At 38.4% G+C, this 19,027-nt stretch overlaps 7 protein-coding genes across 7 annotated transcripts; 5 read left to right on the forward strand and 2 right to left on the reverse strand.

Moving 5' to 3' along the window:
- Nucleotides 1–487: 487 nt before the first annotated feature.
- On the reverse strand, nt 488–2,273 carry LOC111198847 (vesicle-associated protein 1-4-like). Its single transcript, XM_022688174.2, has 2 exons — nt 1,645–2,273; nt 488–1,497 (listed from the first exon to the last, which is right to left on the reverse strand). Exons 1-2 carry the CDS (start codon nt 1,930–1,932, stop codon nt 1,273–1,275), a joined length of 513 nt encoding a protein of 170 aa, XP_022543895.1. The 5' UTR covers nt 1,933–2,273; the 3' UTR covers nt 488–1,272.
- A 1,440-nt stretch (nt 2,274–3,713) lies between these two features.
- Nucleotides 3,714–6,515, forward strand: LOC106346788 (probable ubiquitin receptor RAD23a). The gene is made up of 12 exons (XM_013786221.3): nt 3,714–3,937; nt 4,069–4,230; nt 4,563–4,601; nt 4,694–4,732; nt 4,821–4,894; nt 4,995–5,172; nt 5,253–5,378; nt 5,449–5,514; nt 5,698–5,745; nt 5,828–5,937; nt 6,057–6,141; nt 6,235–6,515. The coding sequence occupies exons 1-12, from the start codon at nt 3,872–3,874 to the stop codon at nt 6,349–6,351; spliced, it is 1,110 nt and encodes a 369-aa protein (XP_013641675.1). The 5' UTR covers nt 3,714–3,871; the 3' UTR covers nt 6,352–6,515.
- A 225-nt stretch (nt 6,516–6,740) lies between these two features.
- On the forward strand, nt 6,741–9,338 carry LOC106346786 (probable protein phosphatase 2C 6). The gene is made up of 5 exons (XM_013786219.3): nt 6,741–7,593; nt 7,781–8,128; nt 8,189–8,306; nt 8,385–8,608; nt 8,677–9,338. Exons 1-5 carry the CDS (start codon nt 7,339–7,341, stop codon nt 9,178–9,180), a joined length of 1,449 nt encoding a protein of 482 aa, XP_013641673.1. The 5' UTR covers nt 6,741–7,338; the 3' UTR covers nt 9,181–9,338.
- A 74-nt stretch (nt 9,339–9,412) lies between these two features.
- On the reverse strand, nt 9,413–10,846 carry LOC106346787 (syntaxin-51). The gene is made up of 5 exons (XM_013786220.3): nt 10,506–10,846; nt 10,205–10,410; nt 10,023–10,123; nt 9,906–9,950; nt 9,413–9,704 (listed from the first exon to the last, which is right to left on the reverse strand). The coding sequence occupies exons 1-5, from the start codon at nt 10,718–10,720 to the stop codon at nt 9,573–9,575; spliced, it is 699 nt and encodes a 232-aa protein (XP_013641674.1). The 5' UTR covers nt 10,721–10,846; the 3' UTR covers nt 9,413–9,572.
- A 150-nt stretch (nt 10,847–10,996) lies between these two features.
- On the forward strand, nt 10,997–12,495 carry LOC106351366 (F-box/kelch-repeat protein At1g16250-like). The gene is made up of 2 exons (XM_048782373.1): nt 10,997–11,117; nt 11,238–12,495. Coding segments are annotated over exons 1-2 (525 nt in total). The 5' UTR covers nt 10,997–11,115; the 3' UTR covers nt 11,761–12,495.
- Nucleotides 11,818–12,372, forward strand: LOC125575537 (F-box/kelch-repeat protein At1g16250-like). The gene has a single exon (XM_048734973.1). It carries the CDS (start codon nt 11,818–11,820, stop codon nt 12,370–12,372), a length of 555 nt encoding a protein of 184 aa, XP_048590930.1.
- A 902-nt stretch (nt 12,496–13,397) lies between the features above and the next one.
- LOC106346785 lies at nt 13,398–18,274 on the forward strand. The gene is made up of 9 exons (XM_013786218.3): nt 13,398–13,640; nt 13,894–16,366; nt 16,433–16,516; nt 16,649–16,801; nt 16,906–17,069; nt 17,144–17,291; nt 17,409–17,531; nt 17,613–17,700; nt 17,931–18,274. Exons 2-9 carry the CDS (start codon nt 13,982–13,984, stop codon nt 18,131–18,133), a joined length of 3,348 nt encoding a protein of 1,115 aa, XP_013641672.2. The 5' UTR covers nt 13,398–13,640; nt 13,894–13,981; the 3' UTR covers nt 18,134–18,274.
- The last annotated feature ends 753 nt before the right edge of the window (nt 18,275–19,027 follow it).

Below are 19,027 nucleotides of genomic sequence, written 5' to 3' on the forward strand. Positions count from 1 at the left end.
TATATTCACATCACACCAAGATAAAGGACCATATATCTTTCTAAACAGAACTGAGTATAGAAATGCTAACTCACTTAAATTATTATAGATTGTCTAAACATAATGATAACAGGACCATGTTGCAAAATAAACCATAAATTATTTTGAGATCAACTTCTACGATTACCAATTTTTTGTTCAAACAAGCGAACTTTTGACATTTTGTTGTCAAAGTCAGTGGCTGTCTAAGGAATATCGCCACGAGGCTTAAACGTGATACGGCTTGTCTCTGTCGGGGTTGGAACCTGTCCCGAGGCAATGGTTTCATGAGGAGCTAAAGAGCTGCTTCCAGTGAAACTTTTGATCTTAGCTTCAGGTGGACTATCTAGGTTTCGAGTCATTCGACTTGCAAATTTTTGTTCAAACATTTGAACTTTTGACATTTTGTTGTCAAAGTCAGTGGCTGTCTGTGGAATATTGCCACGAGGTTGACTATCTAGGTTTCGAGTCATTCGACTTGCAAATTTTTGTTCAAACATTTGAACTTTTGACATTTTGTTGTCAAAGTCAGTGGCTGTTTGTGGAATATCGCCACGAGGCTTAAACATGATACGGCTTGTTTCTATCGGGGTTGGACCCTGTCCCGAGGCAATGGCTTCATGAGGAGCTAAAGAGTTGTTTCCACTGAAACTTTTGATCTTAGATTCAGATGGACTATCTATGCTTCCTTTTTGAGCCTCGGAGGATATGAAAGAATCCATTTTCATTGCAGAAGTTTCTCCTATTACCGGAAGTCTCTTAACAAGAAGATTATACCCAAAAAGAAAAAGTTTCTTAACAAGACAATTTTCGGCTTGCACCGAGGGAATGGTTTGTAGCAATATGAAGATTTCCTTCACGGTACTTTTAGTAAAATCGCTCTCTGATAAGCTACAAAACGAGAGAGACAAAATAACAAGAATGAAGTGCATATACATATTTCATGATTTGATGAAACCCAATAATATAACTCACATAACAACTTACCTCCCTGACGTAGCTTAAAATATAAGTATAGGACAAGTTGTTTTAAACAAAAAAAATATATGAACTAATATATACTCATGAAAGTTGTTTAATATGAAAATCCATAGAGCTTACATTAGTATGGACCAATTTAACTTTTTACCAACTTGAACAAGTAACGATAACTATTAAGAAAATGTCAATTCTTTTCCAATATCTAATATTGACGCCCTAAAACATCACAGTTTTTCACCAGAATTTAGAAGAGATTTCTTACATAATTTAATTTCAGATAATGTACCGAAATAAAAGATTTGAATGATATGAGTTATACCTTTTATCATTGAACGTCAACCCAATCTTACCGGATACACAGACCAACGCCTCTTTCCATTTATCGACTCTACGTTGCTCAGACCGATAGTCCCACTCCAGACGCCTAAAATGCGTGCCAAAATCTCCCTCAAGGAGTTTCACTTCGTGTGTAGTGACATTGTAGAAGATTGGAAAAACCTTTTGTGGAAGAGATTAAATATATACATTAATTCTCACAATAATTAGTATTAGTAATACCGTTAATATGCAGATCTACACTACTGACAAGATACATCATACATCATTGGTCTAGCTAGGTCCTATAACCCAACATAGATCATATACCTTGAGTTTACCTAGATCTGCACGTTCTTTCATCTTCACAAGCTCATCCAAACACCATCTTGATTCCGTATACCTTTTTGAGAACACGGCTACCGCGATCTTCGACTCTTCGATCCTTTTGAAAAGATTGCTTATATCTTCACATTTTTTCTCCTTCTTGTCTGTAAAGACATTTATCTCATTCCGTTGAAGGGCATCCACGAGATGGCTAATGAAGTAGTTGCGCAGTTCATCTCCACGGAAATTGATGAAAACTTGATGTTGTGGAGTCAAGACCTTGAGGCCCATTCAAAATTGATATGTATATCTTTCCCAAGACAAGATTAAAGAACTAAAGAGATGATTAATGTTTATTGTGGAGACGCTAAGCTTTTCAGACCCTAAATATGTATACGCTTAGCCGTCAACTCTTAAAGGAGCGCACGTCTAATCTATGAAACTTGACATTGAAGTGCATTGACTATAGAAGAATACATGTTAATTAATGAGAACTTTTGAAGATCCAATCACAATTTATAAATTTATTACCGACCGGATCGAACACATATAGTACTAATATACTTAAAAGTGAACGTTGTTTTTGTTAATGTAGCTCACATGGGATAGACTTTATCTTGTCTGGTTCCGAACGCCCGTCTCTATGATATATGATCATTTGTATCTTGTTTGAACAAAAAAAAAGTTAAACCATTGATCACAAATTTTTTAATATGGGACTTTTACCATTTTTAATAATTTATAGTCGTTTTTAATAATCCAAAATATAACATATTAGATCGAATTGTTTTTATTATATGCTTAATGTAATTATTTAATTTATTTTAATAGTATAAAATTAAACAAAAAAGAGAGAGGTTATATTTTTTTTATATCAAATATGTATTATTTATAATCATTAATTGTCATATATATGTTAACCATATTAGGTAATTTTGAAGCTTTTATTTAAGGAAATAAAAAATATTCTTTTATACACTATTAATTAATTTGATAGTTAGTTTAATAAAAAACATAGTATATGTTTATATGGACCAACTTATTTTTTTTAACAATTCTAAAAATCATTCTCGTGATTACACGTGGCTACGAAAACATGTTGTAATACAGTGGCGGAGCCACATGGAGTAACATGGGGTCATCTGCCCCCAACTCATTTTGAAAATTCTTTGTAAAACGCTACTATTTTTCAGTATGCTCCCATGTTTTTAACAAATCTTCCTTAGTTCTATGAATATATTTAGTTTTGCTCCCTACAAAAATTTTTTTCTTCCCGTCGTCCCTGTTATAGTGCTTCAGAATTAATATATAGGGGATTTTGTCTCTTTTGTTCCTTTTCCATATATCCTTCTCTTTTTCATCTTTTCTGTCAAGCTATTGAGCAAGGAACCAAACTGATATTTTCTCATGGACCTTATCAGTAATATTCACTGCCAGATTCTCATTTTCATAAAATTTGGAAAAGCATAATTTCTATTGATTGAAGTCTCGTGTGCTGCTATCCTACGCATGGCCTTTTGCTGGTTCATTTATTTTCCCTCTGTTTTTATTCGTAAGTAGTTTTAATTAAAAGTGTGAATATTAAAAAAACTTTTACATTTGAAAAAATAGCATTTAATACATAAATTCAACCAATAATAAAAATGTATGAATTATTTGATTGGTCACACAACATATAATAAATGTAAAAGGTGTTTTGGATTATGTAAACATCTTACATTGTGAAACAAACATGTTTTTGCTAAAATTATCGACATTTCAAAACAAAGGGAGTATAATAAATTTAATTATTTCATTTGATAGAAAGTATATTATTCCTCGTAATATTACTAATTTGTAAAACCTTCATATTTTGGAATCACATGCTTCACTTAAATATTACTGAAAATAGTTTAAAATCAAAGTCAAGTTAAAAAAAAGTTAAAAATGAAAATGGAAGTTACAAAAATGAAAAATAGTTTAAAATGAAAATGGAAGTTTACCAAAAGAAATGAGAAATGGAAAATACGGGAGAGATATTTGATGTGTTTAGATAGTGTGTCACGTGCGATGCACAAGGATTTGGCGTGAACCGCACGTGGGTTGCTCTTGGCGCGTTTTAAAATCCGAAACGCTCGGTAGATCGCGACTGCTGTAGAGTTGTTTTACTGGAAACATCGCTCTTTTTAGGTCAATTCTCTATCTCGCCGGACTCCCCCGACGCCGCCGGTAATCGCTTCAATTCTTCGACATGAAGCTCACCGTTAAGACGCTCAAGGGTAGCCGTTTTGAAATTAGGGTTCTGCCCACCGACACGGTCAGTCCCCTTGTCTTTAAAGTACCCATTTATCGTAAAATACGAATTTGATGAATTGCTAGATTCAAAATTTCAAGTTTCTCGATTAATGTGTTAGTTGAGTGGAGTGTGTGTATGTGTTGTAATTGAAGATAATGTCGGTGAAGAAGAGCATTGAAGATTCACAGAGCAAAGAAAGTTATCCATGTGGACAGCAACTGTTGATTCACAATGGAAAGGTTTTGAAAGATGAAACTACTTTGGTGGAGAACAAGGTCACCGAGGAGGGGTTTCTTGTTGTCATGCTTAGCAAGGTGCTTTTATTTTTTTTTTTGTATAGGGTGATGCAGTTTCTGATTTCTATCATCTGGTATAAGGGTACAAGGATAATGTTTAGTATGAGCAATAAATGAGATGATTTTTTTTTTTTTTTAATCTTGAATAAGTAATAGGTTACGAAACGCTACAAGATAACCTATGTTATACTGGTTCTTCAAACCTTTGGTGTTCTGTTTAATTAATTATTAACAGCTGAAGAACTTGCATGCTTTGTTTTTTTTCTTTTCTTGTTACTGAAAATTACATATAGTTCTTTGCCTGTGTCGAGGTGACAATATCCTTACCTTTTGTCTTTTGCTATTGATAGAGCAAAACTGCAAGTTCAGCTGGTCCATCTTCTACTCTGGTAAGCGTATTTCTTTTTCTTTTCTCCTTGGTGTTGCACATCACTTTATCAGTCCAGTGTTCTCATTGCAAAACTTTGTTCATATCTCACAGCCTACTTCCACGACCACTTCTACCCCATCTTCAACTACGGTAATTTTCTTGCATATATGTTCTTGTTTATCCAGTCACCATTTGATTTCCTTGGTTCATTTAATACAAGTTCGTACAAATTAACCAGCCTGCAGCTCCGTCCACAACCCAATCTATAGCTGTGCCTGCTGCAAATTCTACTCTTGCCCAAGTACAACCGGCGTAAGTTTCATTCTTTGACATAAGAGGCTTCTTGGAAAAAAAAAAAGTTAGTCTTCTTTAACATATGTTAACTGAATTTATATTTTTATTGTCTGTATAGGGCACAAAGTGATACCAATGGCCAGACTCCGGCGACTTTAATTAGTGGCAGTAGTGTGGAGCAAAGGGTTCAACAAATAATGGAAATGGGAGGAGGCAGCTGGGACGAAGAAACAGTTCTTCGTGCACTTCGTGCAGCGTATTACAACCTCGAGAGAGCAGTGGATTATCTATATTCTGTATGTTCCCACTTCTCTGTAACAGTCTTCTTTGAATGTTTTAAGGAAATGAAACTTCTGAGATTTGGTTTTGCTTTCAGGGAATTCCTGAAAGTGAAGATGTTCCACTAACTACCATATCGGGAGTGGGATCTGGTGCAGAACATGCCGCTCCTCCTCCTGCCTCTGGAGGACCTAATGCATCTCCTTTGAATTTGTTTCCCCAGGTAAGAGCTTGGTACTTTTGTGCATTGAAAAAGTGTTTGTTGAAGTTAAGTTCCCTTGTTATTTACCCAGGAGGCAGTGTCTGATGCGGGTGCTGGAGATCTTGGATCGCTTGAATTCCTCAGAAGCAATGATCAGGTTGTCGTTAAATCCTTATTCCTTCTTTTCTTTTCTTAGATCAAGTAGAATGATGATTTGGAACTTGGTAGCTAGATTTGTTAGAAGCATGTTTCATCACCTTCAGGGACGTGTATATTGCTGTAATCATTCGAGACACAGCGTCCTCGTACACTAATATTGTTACGTTTCCATTTGTTTTAGTTCCAACAATTACGATCCATGGTCAATTCCAACCCCCAGATTCTGCAGGTAAGTCAGCTTTTGGGTCCACAGATTAGTAGCCTGACCTTTTTAATTGTTTCTGAACATCTCATCATTGCTTCTGTTACAGCCTATGCTTCTAGAGCTGGGAAAGCAGAACCCACAACTTCTGAGGCTAATTCAAGAGAACCAAGCCGAATTTGTTCAGTTGCTCAACGAGCCTTACGAAGGATCTGACGGGTGAGTACTCTCTAATATATAGTCTGCAGATCGTTTTCTTGGCTTGGCCACTGGGTGATTAACAAAGCAATCACGTCTATATATTGTCCCATGACTCTAATTGACTGCAAAACTGTCAGGGAAATGGATGTTTTTGACCAACCGGAGCAAGAGATGCCCAATGCAGTTAACGTTACTCCTGCAGAGCAAGAAGCGATTCAACGGGTACATACATACATTCCTCATTACAATTATCACAAATATCAGTTTTCTCCTGTTTTCTAAGTCTTGCCTTAAAACGTCTTTAATTGATAACAGCTTGAGGCAATGGGATTTGATAGAGCATTAGTGATAGAAGCCTTCATTGCGTGTGACCGTAACGAGCAATTGGCTGCTAACTATCTGCTAGAGAACTCCGCAGATTTTGAAGACTGAGTTCCCGCAACAGAGCAGAAGAATGAAAAAAAAAAGTTTTATTCCTAATCCCATATCTTTCAACTAAACCGTTCGTTTTAACTCTACTCAGAATCTCAGATGATCTCATATCTTATTCTTACATCGCCTCTCATATTATTCATAAAGAATCATTTGCTTTCCCACGTTTGCGATTAGCGTTCGTCTTTGTTAGTAGTTGTGTGTTGGTACAAAGCCAATCATGCCCAAGTAAAAGCTCGAGTGCCTACATATTTTTGAACTACATTCTTGGGGACAAAAAGAAAAAGAAATAAAAATAGTGTTAATCTATTCGAGCCTCTGTTATCAAACTAGAGGCATTTTATTCAACTTTTTCACAAAGAAAACGGAATGGGACATTATGAAAATGTTAAATCATTGAGCTTTGATGAAACAGCAGAGGACAAAAGTATGCGTGTCCAGTTACAATTGGTTATTGTAATTTTTGAATGTAACAGTAAAGAATAATTTTAAACTGAGAGATAAGTAAATGACCTCACGTGCACCTCGTTATCGTGCTGCTGCTGCAGAACTAAGCTACGACCGCTGTCTGATTATTTCACTTTCACCCTCACTCACTCAATTCTTTTGTCGAATAAAAAATATATTAACTTTATGCTTTATTGAATAGTCTTCACGGAAGTGGAGTTAGTAAAACTTTGTGCTCTGGTCTCTCTGTTCAAGTTTTGGCTTCTTTTTTCCAACAGAGAATTGTCAAAACAGCTTACGAGGTTTTGATTGTTACTACGGTTTCATAAAGATGTAAATTTGTCTCTCTCTCTTTCTCTCAGTTTTTTTTCATTTTGATGTTTGTACTGGAGGAAGCTGGTGAGTCTTTTAACCGAGTATTTATTGCCGACCAAACCTCAGACAACAACCAAAAAGAAGTCTCTGATACATTCTTAGCTTTCGTTTAAAAAAAAAAAAGATTTGTAGTTTTTTCTCTCCTGGTTCTCTGTGTGTTTTCAAATGGGTCTCTGTAGTTCGAAAATCAATAAGACCACGAGGAATGAAACTGTGACAACAAGCGCCGCCACCACCACGGTGGAGAGACAAGGCTCAGGGCGGCAAAGGAGGGAGAAAGATTTAACTAGCGGCGGCGAAATCAAAGAGACTGAGCAGTTGTTGGGTCGGCTTGTTGGTAATGGTTCAAGTGAAAGTGCTTGTCTTTATACACAACAAGGCAGCAAAGGAACTAACCAAGACGCCATGCTTGTCTGGGAGGTTTGTTTCTTCTTTCCTTCTTTACTAAAAAGAGTTTCACTTTCTAGGGGTTTTGTTTCACTATGATGAAATGTAGCATTGTCTGTTATAATCTCTTGTTGCTATTTATGTTCTTCTTGTGATGTTCTGAACGTTTAGAAGCAATCTTAGTTACTGCATGAAACTCTTTTTTTTTTTCCAATTTCAGAATTTCTGTTCAAGAAGCGATACAGTGCTATGTGGTGTATTCGATGGACATGGTCCGTTTGGTCATATGGTTGCTAGGAGAGTCCGAGACATGTTACCTTTCACTTTATCAACCCAATTGAAAAAGACTTTAGGGATGGACTCCACGAGCGTCATCAACTCTGCTACTTGCATAGATGAAGAAGAGCAATGGTGTGAGAAAGACGACAAGCTGCCACTTCCCCAAATGTATCTCCCTCTGAAACGGGCGTTGCTCAAGACTTGTCAACAGATGGATAAAGAGTTAAAAATGCATCCAACCATCAACTGTTTCTGCAGCGGAACAACTTCTGTTACCGTCATCAAACAGGTGAAACTCCGTTACTTTATACTCTCATTGACTATGTAGATTAACTGCTCTTGGTTATAGGGTAAGGATCTGGTGGTGGGGAATATTGGTGACTCGAGGGCTGTTCTTGCGACGAGAGACGATGAGAATGCTCTCATCGCTGTACAGCTAACCATAGACTTAAAACCTGATTTGCCAAGTATATATATACATCTCTTCCCTTAACAGTTGATCATCTTGGAAGCATGGACTTGACTTTCTTCTCTATGTATGTCAGGTGAATCCGCAAGAATCCAGAGATGTAAAGGTAGAGTGTTTGCCTTACAAGATGAGCCTGAGGTTGCACGTGTGTGGCTACCAAACAGCGATTCACCTGGTCTGGCAATGGCTCGAGCTTTTGGAGACTTCTGTCTTAAAGATTACGGTCTGATCTCTGTTCCGGATATCAACTACCGCCGCCTCACTGAAAGAGATCAGTTCATTATTCTAGCCACTGATGGGGTACATTCTTCTTCTGCTTCTTGTGTTTTTTTTTTTAATCAAAGCAGCTAAATCTCTGATTGTGCTAGGTGTGGGATGTTTTGTCAAACAAAGAAGCTGTTGATATTGTGGCTTCAGCTCCTAGTAGAAACACTGCGGCTCGTGCTTTAGTATGCACAGCTGTTCGAGCGTGGAGGCTCAAGTATCCTACTTCCAAGAACGATGACTGCGCTGTAGTATGTCTCTTTCTCGAAGATTCAGCATCCATGGAAGTTTCGGAAACCGTTGTTCATTCACGCAAAGAGTCTACAGAGAGTGTTAATATCACATCAAGCAAAGATGGTGAGAAGAAAGGAGAGGCTTTAGCAGAGACTGATGAGATTGTACCGGTTTTGGAGATGAAGGAAGCAAAAACGTCTGAGAGTTGCAGGAATGAGTCCAAGAAAACAACAACACTTGCTGAATGTATATCTGTCAAGGATGATGAAGAGTGGTCGGCGTTGGAAGGCTTGACTAGAGTCAACAGTCTCTTGAGCATTCCTAGGTTCTTCTCTGGTGAGCTCAGATCAGGTAGCTGGAGAAAATGGCTGTGAATCAACAAATACTCAGAAAAGTGAACAAACAAACAATCACTGATTTTCATTTCATGATTGGTTTTCTTTCCAATGATGACATAAAAATCAGTGTTTACTAATGTCACAAACTGTTTATGGTTTCATATAATGAACTCAAGACTAGTTTTTTCGTGGAAGATGTCTTTACAGATACGTTTATGTCTCTGCCTTTTACTTACTACTAGCTCTTTGATATTGATGATGACAACAATTGAGAAAACTGAACACATAATATATACTTATTAAGGTTCTCACAACAGAAGAGGAATGAAAATCACAAATGTGGAATCAGAAGATACACTGAGACCATTCACACAGAGGCTGGAAATGAACTAGGGAGAAACTAATAAACAGTTTCTCTGACATTGGGATTACAAATACTTAACGAGCAGCCATATTACAACAGCGAGACCAACGATCCCGAGCATTGACAAGAGCATCGACATGCAAGAACAGCCACTTCTCATATTCTTGTTCATGACAGCAAGATTCTTTTGCACTCTCTGTAATAAAAAACAACAAACGGAATATATCAATGCCTATACTAAAGTTAATTAGCTTGGAATAACATAGTTTTTGGTCGAGCAATAGTATAACTTTCGATTAAATCAATTCACTTCATGTCATGCATGGATCAACCAACTTTAGCTTATGACTCACCAAAATAAATTCTCAAAACATATAAGAAATGAAGGATATATTACCCGTAAGCGAGAGTCAGTAACATCCACATGGTAGTCTAAGTCATCCTGCATACAACCCCAGGCTTTGTTACAACAATGAAAACCAAATCAAGGCAGCCAAAAAAACAAACAACATACGATAAGCCTTGTCTGCAAGCCAAGCTCCTCATTAACAGCTAGAGCAATGTGTTTTGTACTCATCACTGTTTCCTCCAACTTCTCAAGCCCTTCATCTTGTTCTACCTCGCCAAAAAAAAACAAACTCAAATAAAGAAACTAATACAAAACTAAACCAACAAACTACCCAAAACAGCTTTTACCTCTCATAACTTGTCGCTGAAACCCAACAATCCCTTGGTTATCCATGCTAGCAACTCTACTCATGCTATCATCCGCCTTTATCTCCGACCCAAGCAAGCTGTCTCTATTAGCAAAATTCGACATGTTCAAAGCACTCGCCATCTGATTCGCCTGCGATCTCAAATTCCCAATCATATCCTTGCGTCTGTTCATCTCCTTCTCTGAACTGTAGACGTTCAGAAGATCCATTCACAAAGGTCAAAGATCAACACTTTTCACTTAAAAACTGTTAAAAGTTTGGAGCTTTAGTGACTTGCTTACATGGGCTTTCCATGGATTTTGGCAAGAAGAGACTGGAGACTCTCTAAACGTGTTCCGAAAATTGTGATCTTTCTTCGTATAGCTGAAGCACGACGCTGAGCGTCAGGCCCTGTTAAGGAAGACTTGTTCCTTTCTGAGATCATTCCGTTTATATCTTCAGCTAGTTTTAAGGCCTCGTTGTATTCTCTCATCCATGAATCCGACGAAGACGCCATTGGCCTGAGTACACAAATCACTTTCAAGAACAAAAATTATGAACAAAGAGAAAGTGAAATTAAGAGATCAGCTTTCTGAACGGTGACAACGAGATCAAACTGTAGAAAGGAGAGATCTTTATCTGAAAGCTGAATCGAAACGACGACGTTTTGCGGATGATGTTATAGAATGTGAGAGGGGGTTAATAACTATTTTACAAACGTTAAGTGGATGAAAACGGAAAACATATATAACTGAAGGACCAAATATTGAAACTATTCTTGTCTCCCTTCTTTCTCTGTCTCTTGGGTAAAGTTGTGGACTTTAAGAGTGACTGTTGGGGTGGTTCTAAAGCAAGTTCGAGCAAGGGGATCGATCGGAATCAGTAGACATTCTCAAGTCTCAAGCTCGAATCATGTAAGCTTTAGCTCTCTAATTAGTTTTTCACACTGTTAAAGTTTGATCCTTTTACATTTATCCACGGTTGAAGATACGACCTTTAAGCTTTAACCTTTAACATAGCGTCTATGTTTTCAGGGGGACCATAGAACAGTCTATCATCCCAGGTTTGCCTGATGATTTGGCTTTGAGATGCATATCGAAGCTTTCTCACGGCTATCATGGAAAGCTCGAATGTGTCTCTAAAGATTGGAGAGATCTAGTTCGATGTGAGGCTTACTCTTGCTATAAAGCTAGAAATGGATGGTCAGAGAGCTGGTTGTTTGCTCATTCTAACAACCAATTGGTTGCTTATGACCCTGATGCTGACCGGTGGCATCCACTGCCTAGGAATGAAGCTATTCAGGATGGTTGGGATCATTCTGGTTTTGCGTGTGTTTGTGTTTCGAGTTGTCTTCTTGTGATCGGGGGTTGCTATGTGTCATCGTTTCCTCGTGAGGAGCCTTTTGTTGTCACTAATGTCGTCATGCGGTTTGATCCGTTTAAGAAAGAGTGGAAAATGGTTGCTGGAATGAGAACACCGAGGACTCGCTTTGCTTGTGCTGCTGTCTCTGGCAAGGTTTATGTTGCTGGAGGTTTCAATTTAACGCAATCCAGTTGAGTTTCATCTGCTGAGGTTTATGATCCTGTGGCTGATAGGTGGGAGGATTTACCAGCAATGCCTGGACCAGAAATGAACTGCTCTTGGTTTGGGTTATCGTACAAAGGGTCATTTCATGTGCTGAGAGCTGGAGAGCAAATTTCTACTCAAGCCTTCAGTCCATTAGAGATGACTTGGTCCACTGTGGTGGATATCTGGCCTCTCCCTAGGAAGATGAATTATGCTGTTCAGGTGATGAAAGATGATCGACTCTACTCTATAGTAACCCAAGTACTGGGAGGAAGTTTGATCCAGACTAGGGATACAGATGATGAAGGAGAATGGTATACTCTTGGCTCAGTTCCTTGTGGTGTCGTTCTTCCTGATGATCCGAGAGAGCCACAGGTGCTCGGACACGGGTTTGCAGCTCTAAGGGATGAGCTTTATGTTATAGGAGGCCGGTTCCTTAAACTGGAAAAATCAGGTGCAGGGGGATTTGAGAGATTGTCTGTCGTGAGGGTATGTGACCCTTTAGTTAGGCCTCTGATCTGGAGAGAGGCCAAACCTATGTACCTTCCAGCCGGTGGGCCTATCACTGGGTGTGCATCCTTGGAAGAATCATCTCCACCTTAACCAAAGGTGATAGATTCTTTCTGGATGCACACATTATTACAATCTATCCTTTATGTTGTGTAATTAATATTTGCTTTAGTCTTTTAAAATACAAGTAACCTGCCTCTTCATTTCTCCTGCCGAGTCTTGCATGGCTTGTGTGTATAAATAAATAATAAGAGTTGTGTTCTTTTCATATTAGCATTTTATAGTCATTTACTTTGCAGTCTATCATCGTTGCATTTCGACAAGGATACGTTACTAACACCCTTTCATAATTCTTCTGTGTGCTGTGAATCTGTGTGGTGGTCCTTTGTTGAGCAAGGACTTGGTTCCATTACTTGTCAAAGGATACAAGTTATCAGTGTGCGTGGATGCTTTTGTTTTAAGGAAACTAGTTATCAGTGAAGGAAGGCAACCTATAACTATAATGCATTTTTTCGGGTAAAAAAAAGCTTCGAACAGTTTGATTTGAAGTGAATTCAATATGTTAATGATTTGAACAAGTTTATTCAAGCAATTACTGCATCACTCACATTCAGTGTATTGGAGGGTTAGTAAGCTACTAAGCTTCATGTATTTTGTTATGCGTCTTTTTCTCCTGCACAGAGGTGTATCATAAATTCTGAATACAAACCCAACACAGAACATGCTATTAGGATTACAGAAATGCATATTTATATGAAATCCATATTAATCAGAATTCAGAAAACTGTACATTTACAGGATCCTAAAGGGAAAATAATACATTACGTATAAAGAAATTAGAGAATCCGTTGTCATGAAAAGGATATTTGAAAAGTAACCCCACGTTGTTGCTTATGAATATAGGATCTGATGAAATTGAGAGTCCCATTTAATGCAAAACCGTATAACATAAGCTTACGGTATTTAATTCCAATACTCCACCACATCTTATTCTATCATCTTAGCCGTCTATTTTCCCATCTCTTGAAAGATGAACGGTTCACTTATCTTCTGGTTTTAGAAACCGAGTCAGACGGAGTTAAGTTTATTTAATCTTACTTACCACTAAAGATTTTGTATTTTTCCATTACAAAAAGTCTGACAATTTGGTTATTTTTATCAAAAAAGTGAAGTATTTTAATATAATCTAATCCCTTGAGAGAAACGAGGACAACTAAAGAGGAAGCGAGAGAGAACAAAAAGAAGAAGAAGATGGAGATGTTAAAGTTTTTGATGTATTTATCCTGAGATTTGAGCAAAGAGAAGATGTTTTGGATTATAGCTATTTCTCACAATCGTTATTGATCTTTCTCACCGCACAGGTCAAGCTCTACATTTTCTTGTTTTTTTTTTGGTTAATTACTATGGCCTGTGGGTTTTTTTCTATTGAGGTTTTTGATTATTTGGTGAGAGTTTGCTGTTGAAAAGTTTCCATTTTTAGAATCAAAAAGCATGCTTTTGGAGTTTTCTTGTCAAAAACTATTCACTCACAATCGATTATGTCTGAATGAGATTACTGGTCTTATCTGGAGGATTCAAAGCTTCTAACTTTATATCTATTTCTCTTCATTGCAGTTTATTATATGCGAGGTTCGGCAATCTCTGAAGCAACTCTGCGGTTCAGCATGTCAGGTTCTGCCTGTGGTTGTTGTTGTTTGTTGTGATGGATAGAAACAGACCACAGTTTCCCTTCCAGCAACAGGGTATGGAACCTGGATATGTGAATGACTCTATCCCTCAAGCATTTATACCTGAACAAACAGTTTTGTCCCAGCCTCCAAATTTGAATGCTTCAGATGTTAGGCCGGGGCTTCATTACTCCATACAAACAGGAGAGGAGTTCTCTCTCGAGTTTCTGCGAGATAGAGTGATTTCTCAACGGTCTGCAAACCCCAATGCAGCTGGTGACATGGTGGCAAATGGGATGATGGACTATGAGAGAGGAAACTTTCCGCTTCATGAGTTTGGAAACAAACTTGGGCATATCCAATCAGCACCAGAGGCTTTACTATGCCAAGATAGAAGTTTAGGAAACTTCCATGGATATGCATCTTCTTCGTCAGCCTCAGGTAGTTTAACGGCAAAGGTTAAAATCCTTTGTAGCTTTGGTGGGAGAATACTCCCACGTCCAGGCGACTCGAAGCTTAGATACGTTGGAGGGGAAACACACATTATTTCCATAAGAAAGGACGTATCTTGGCAAGAGCTCAGGCAAAAAGTTCTTGAGATATACTACAGGACTCACGTTGTGAAGTACCAGCTTCCTGGTGAAGATCTTGATGCCTTGGTGTCTGTATCGTGCGATGAAGATCTACAGAACATGATGGAGGAGTATAATGAGATGGAGAACCGTGGCGGTTCGCAAAGGCTTAGAATGTTTCTTTTCTCAGTCGGTGATTTGGATGGTTCTCTTTTGGGTGTTAATCAGAGTGATGTTGACTCCGAGTTTCAGTATGTTGTGGCTGTTAATGATATGGACATTGGATCAAGAAGCAACTCAACTCTGAATAGACATGACAGTCTTTCTGCAAACAGTTTGGCTGAGATGGATGTTAGGAACAGTGAAGGCATCAACAGTGTTTCCCCTTCGCAGTTAACAGGGGTTGATCTCCAACAATCCTCTATTCAGTATTCTGAGTCTGCTCCACCAAGTTCTATGCTACAGTATCCTCCTCAATCTATTCCACACAGTGCTGCTTATCAGTATCCGCCGAACTCTACACGTCAGTATGCACAGGTCATTCCTCCAAGTCCATCTCTTCAGTATCCTCAATCTATTCCACCAGGTTCTACTCTTCAGTATCCACAATCTATCTCCTCCGGCTCCTATGGAATGTACCCACAGTACTATGAAGAAAGACAACAGTATCCAATGTATCATCAACAAGGTTCTTCCAATTACTCTATTTCCATGCCTTTCCAAGGGCAGCAGCCAAACCATCAACAGCAAAACGCAGCAGTGCAGGCAGGAGAGCTAAACATAAGTCCTGAGATGAAAGTTTGTGAGAATATAGAGCCTGAAAATCGCCAGAACACTCCTCCTCAAGGGGATAATATCGAGGGTAAGAATCACTGCGTAGTTCGGGAGGCACCACTTTCTCCAACTGTACATAGCCAGGAACCTGCACATATGTTGCCCCCAAGAAGAGACCCACGACAGAACAATAACAATCCTGTGAAGCCTTCTGCTTACCGCGAGGCTGTTTCTCCTGAGCAGGTTCCTGTATCTGGTGAGGATGATCAGCTTTCAACATCAAGTGGTACATGTGGTCTTGCTCAGACTGACTCTGAGTCAAACTTAATTGATCTTGATTACCCGGAGCCTTTACCACCCACGCGGAGGGTATATGGTTCGGAGAGGATACCTCGGGAACAGTTAGAAATGTTAAACCGCCTGTCCAAATCTGATGACTCTCAGTTCTTAATGTCTCATTCACAAGCCATCACTGGGCAGCAAGATCCAGCAAAACAAGGAGAGGGGATATCACATGAAGATTCACATATTGTTAATGAAACAATCTCTGAAAAGGTTGGGGTCAGTGGTGGAGATATCGATAGTGAAGGTCCTAATAGTAATATAGACACATCCACTAATCATGTAATCCCTGAAAACCGAGCTTCTTCAAGTGTTCTTATCGACATCAATGATCGGTTCCCTCAGGACTTCCTCTCTGAAATATTTGCAAAGGCACTCTCTGAGGACATGCCACCAGGCGCCAATGCATATCAGCATGATGGTGCTGGTGTTAGTCTGAATGTAGAGAACCATGATCCTAAAAACTGGTCTTATTTTCGGAAACTGGCCGAGGAAGAGTTCAGTGAAAGAGATGTTCCACCAGGCTTTCCATCTGACATGGAAGATAGCGGAGTGAATACCATGTTGCATCACGTTGCTCCTTTGACCAGAGATGGCGTTACAACAGAGAACCGTGGGGATCCTCAGCTGAATGTAGGTCAAGATCACGAGGGTGCACAGATGAAGGTCACAGAGAATGAGGAGTTTGGTGCTATGGTTGAGAATCTAAGGACTCCGGATTGTGAACATGAGGTATATGGCAGCTTTGATTACAAGATTCCATTACAAGAATGTACTAATGAGGATGAATACTTGTAGGATGATGAAAAGACAGAAACAAGGAATGCTCAGCTTCCTCCACTTGGTTCGCCTTTGGCAGATTATGATGCAAGTGGGTTGCAGGTATGATGGATTTTAAAATCTTATACCTGGTAAAACTTTGCAGTTTTCAGACATTTTGAAAGAAAAAAACATCAAATTAATTTATCTGGTTCCAACCTTGGTCTGATTCTTTTGTTCTTGATTGTGTCTTAGATCATTATGAATGATGATCTGGAGGAGCTGAAGGAACTTGGTTCTGGCACGTTCGGTACAGTGTACCATGGGAAATGGAGAGGATCAGATGTTGCCATCAAGAGGATAAAGAAGAGTTGCTTTGCTGGTCGATCTTCTGAACAAGAGAGATTAGTGAGTGTTTTTTACATTTCTCTATTCCATATTTTCCCTTGAGCATATGTTAAAATGATTTCAAAGTAAGTGATTTATGAATATTTTGTTTTTTCTGTTTCTAGACTGGTGAATTCTGGGGAGAGGCTGAGATTCTTTCAAAGCTTCATCATCCAAATGTGGTTGCGTTTTATGGTGTTGTAAAAGATGGACCAGGTGGAACATTGGCTACTGTAACAGAGTACATGGTTGATGGTTCTCTGAGACATGTTCTAGTCAGGAAAGATAGGTACAAATCTCTCTTATAAGTTTGTCTGTTTTCCTCTCTGATGATCGGTTATAGATTCTTTGCTATGTTTTCAGACACCTGGATCGTCGTAAGAGACTAATCATTGCAATGGATGCTGCATTTGGAATGGAATATTTGCACGCCAAAAACATTGTTCACTTTGATTTGAAATGTGACAACTTACTTGTAAACCTCAAAGATCCTTCTCGCCCAATCTGCAAGGTAAAAGCTTTCATTGATATGATGTCTTTTTGAACTTTTTTTTTTTTTGAACGGCAATGTCTTTTTGAACAACATCAGATTGTGTACCTTAAACTTTTTCACTTGTTGTTGCTCTAGGTTGGTGATTTCGGTTTGTCTAAAATTAAAAGAAATACATTAGTATCTGGAGGTGTACGTGGAACCCTTCCATGGATGGCACCAGAGCTTCTAAATGGTAGCAGCAGCAAAGTTTCAGAGAAGGTAAAAATATAATATATTTGATAGTGAGTAAGAAGAATAGAAACGAACCCACTCTGAGTAATTACTCGTTTACACATGCAGGTGGATGTCTTCTCTTTTGGTATAGTCTTGTGGGAGATTCTAACTGGAGAGGAACCATATGCTAATATGCACTATGGTGCAATAATAGGTGCGTATCAGTAAATACTATTTGATAAGATTAATGTTTTGGTTCGGTTTGAGTTATGCTATGAATGATTCTCAATGAAATTGAGGTTGTAGTCAGGTTATGTTCTTTTGGACTCGGTTGTTGTTTTTCCGGTGTGGAAGAAATGAAACTTTATTTGTATATCTGGTCTGGTCGTTTTTTTTTTGGGTCTTGGACATGACTATGCCTAACTACTCTACGTTCAAGTGCAGGTGGGATAGTGAACAACACACTGAGGCCGACCATACCAAGTTACTGTGACTCTGACTGGAGAATATTAATGGAGGAATGCTGGGCGCCTAATCCGACGGCACGGCCATCCTTCACGGAGATAGCTGGCCGGTTACGTGTGATGACAACTGCTGCAACTTCGAACCAGTCCAAACCGCCAGCTCACAATAAGGCTTCAAAGTAAAGCAATCTGTAGTCTTTTACTCTTTTCAATGTTTTGGGATCAGGAGGAAGATATTTGTTGACCCTTTTCTCCTTTCCCTTTTCATTTACCAAAACCATAAACAAGTTTAAGTAATAAAATTGGTTTGAGGCGTTGTATCAAGAGTCAAAAGTTGTTTTATCTCACGTTATTTTTCTTACTAATGTGGAAAAAAGACCTGTTACTGGTATATATGAAGAACTAGTATTTGCATGCAAAAAGAAAACTAACCCATTTAGAGTCCGTCTTGAAATTTTCGAGGCTTAGATAATATAAGAAAGATTTCAATAATTTGGGTGTTTAAAAAAAAATTTCATAAATTTATGGGATTATTTATATAGAATTTTTTTAAAAAAATTTAGAGGATTTGAGGCAAATGTTTCATTCTGCTTGCCCCATGACAAGCCCTGAACCCATTATAAATTAGATGTCATATCAAAATCAATGGTCAAGGATTTAAAGTTAAGCAGAAAAACTATGAAGTTAACAGTAGGTACCGATCTTAGCGAGAGAACCCTATTTAATTTTGGTTAATTATTTGATGTTCCAAACATAGTATCATCCCAAATAGATTCGTTTCTTTTGGGGGTCAAATAGATTCTACACACCATTTTATTCTTGAAGTGTGTGCAGCGGTAATTCAAACTAGCATCTCCCATTACTTTGATCCAAACCTTGGTTCTAGAGAAAACTGGAGCAACACTTTGATTCTCCTAGGCGTTGTGATGACGATATGAGGTCGTGAAATCAAGCTTCTCGTTTGCGTCAGCATATCCATTCCCCCTACAATATGATAAGCTACCAGTTGTGTTTGGTTTTTACCTTTTCTGAGCTACGGTCTAAGAAGTTCAAGAAATGTACGAGAAGATGAATGAA

Source organism: Brassica napus, chromosome A6 (assembly GCF_020379485.1).
Source record: "Brassica napus cultivar Da-Ae chromosome A6, Da-Ae, whole genome shotgun sequence".
Classification (NCBI taxonomy): domain Eukaryota; kingdom Viridiplantae; phylum Streptophyta; class Magnoliopsida; order Brassicales; family Brassicaceae; genus Brassica; species Brassica napus.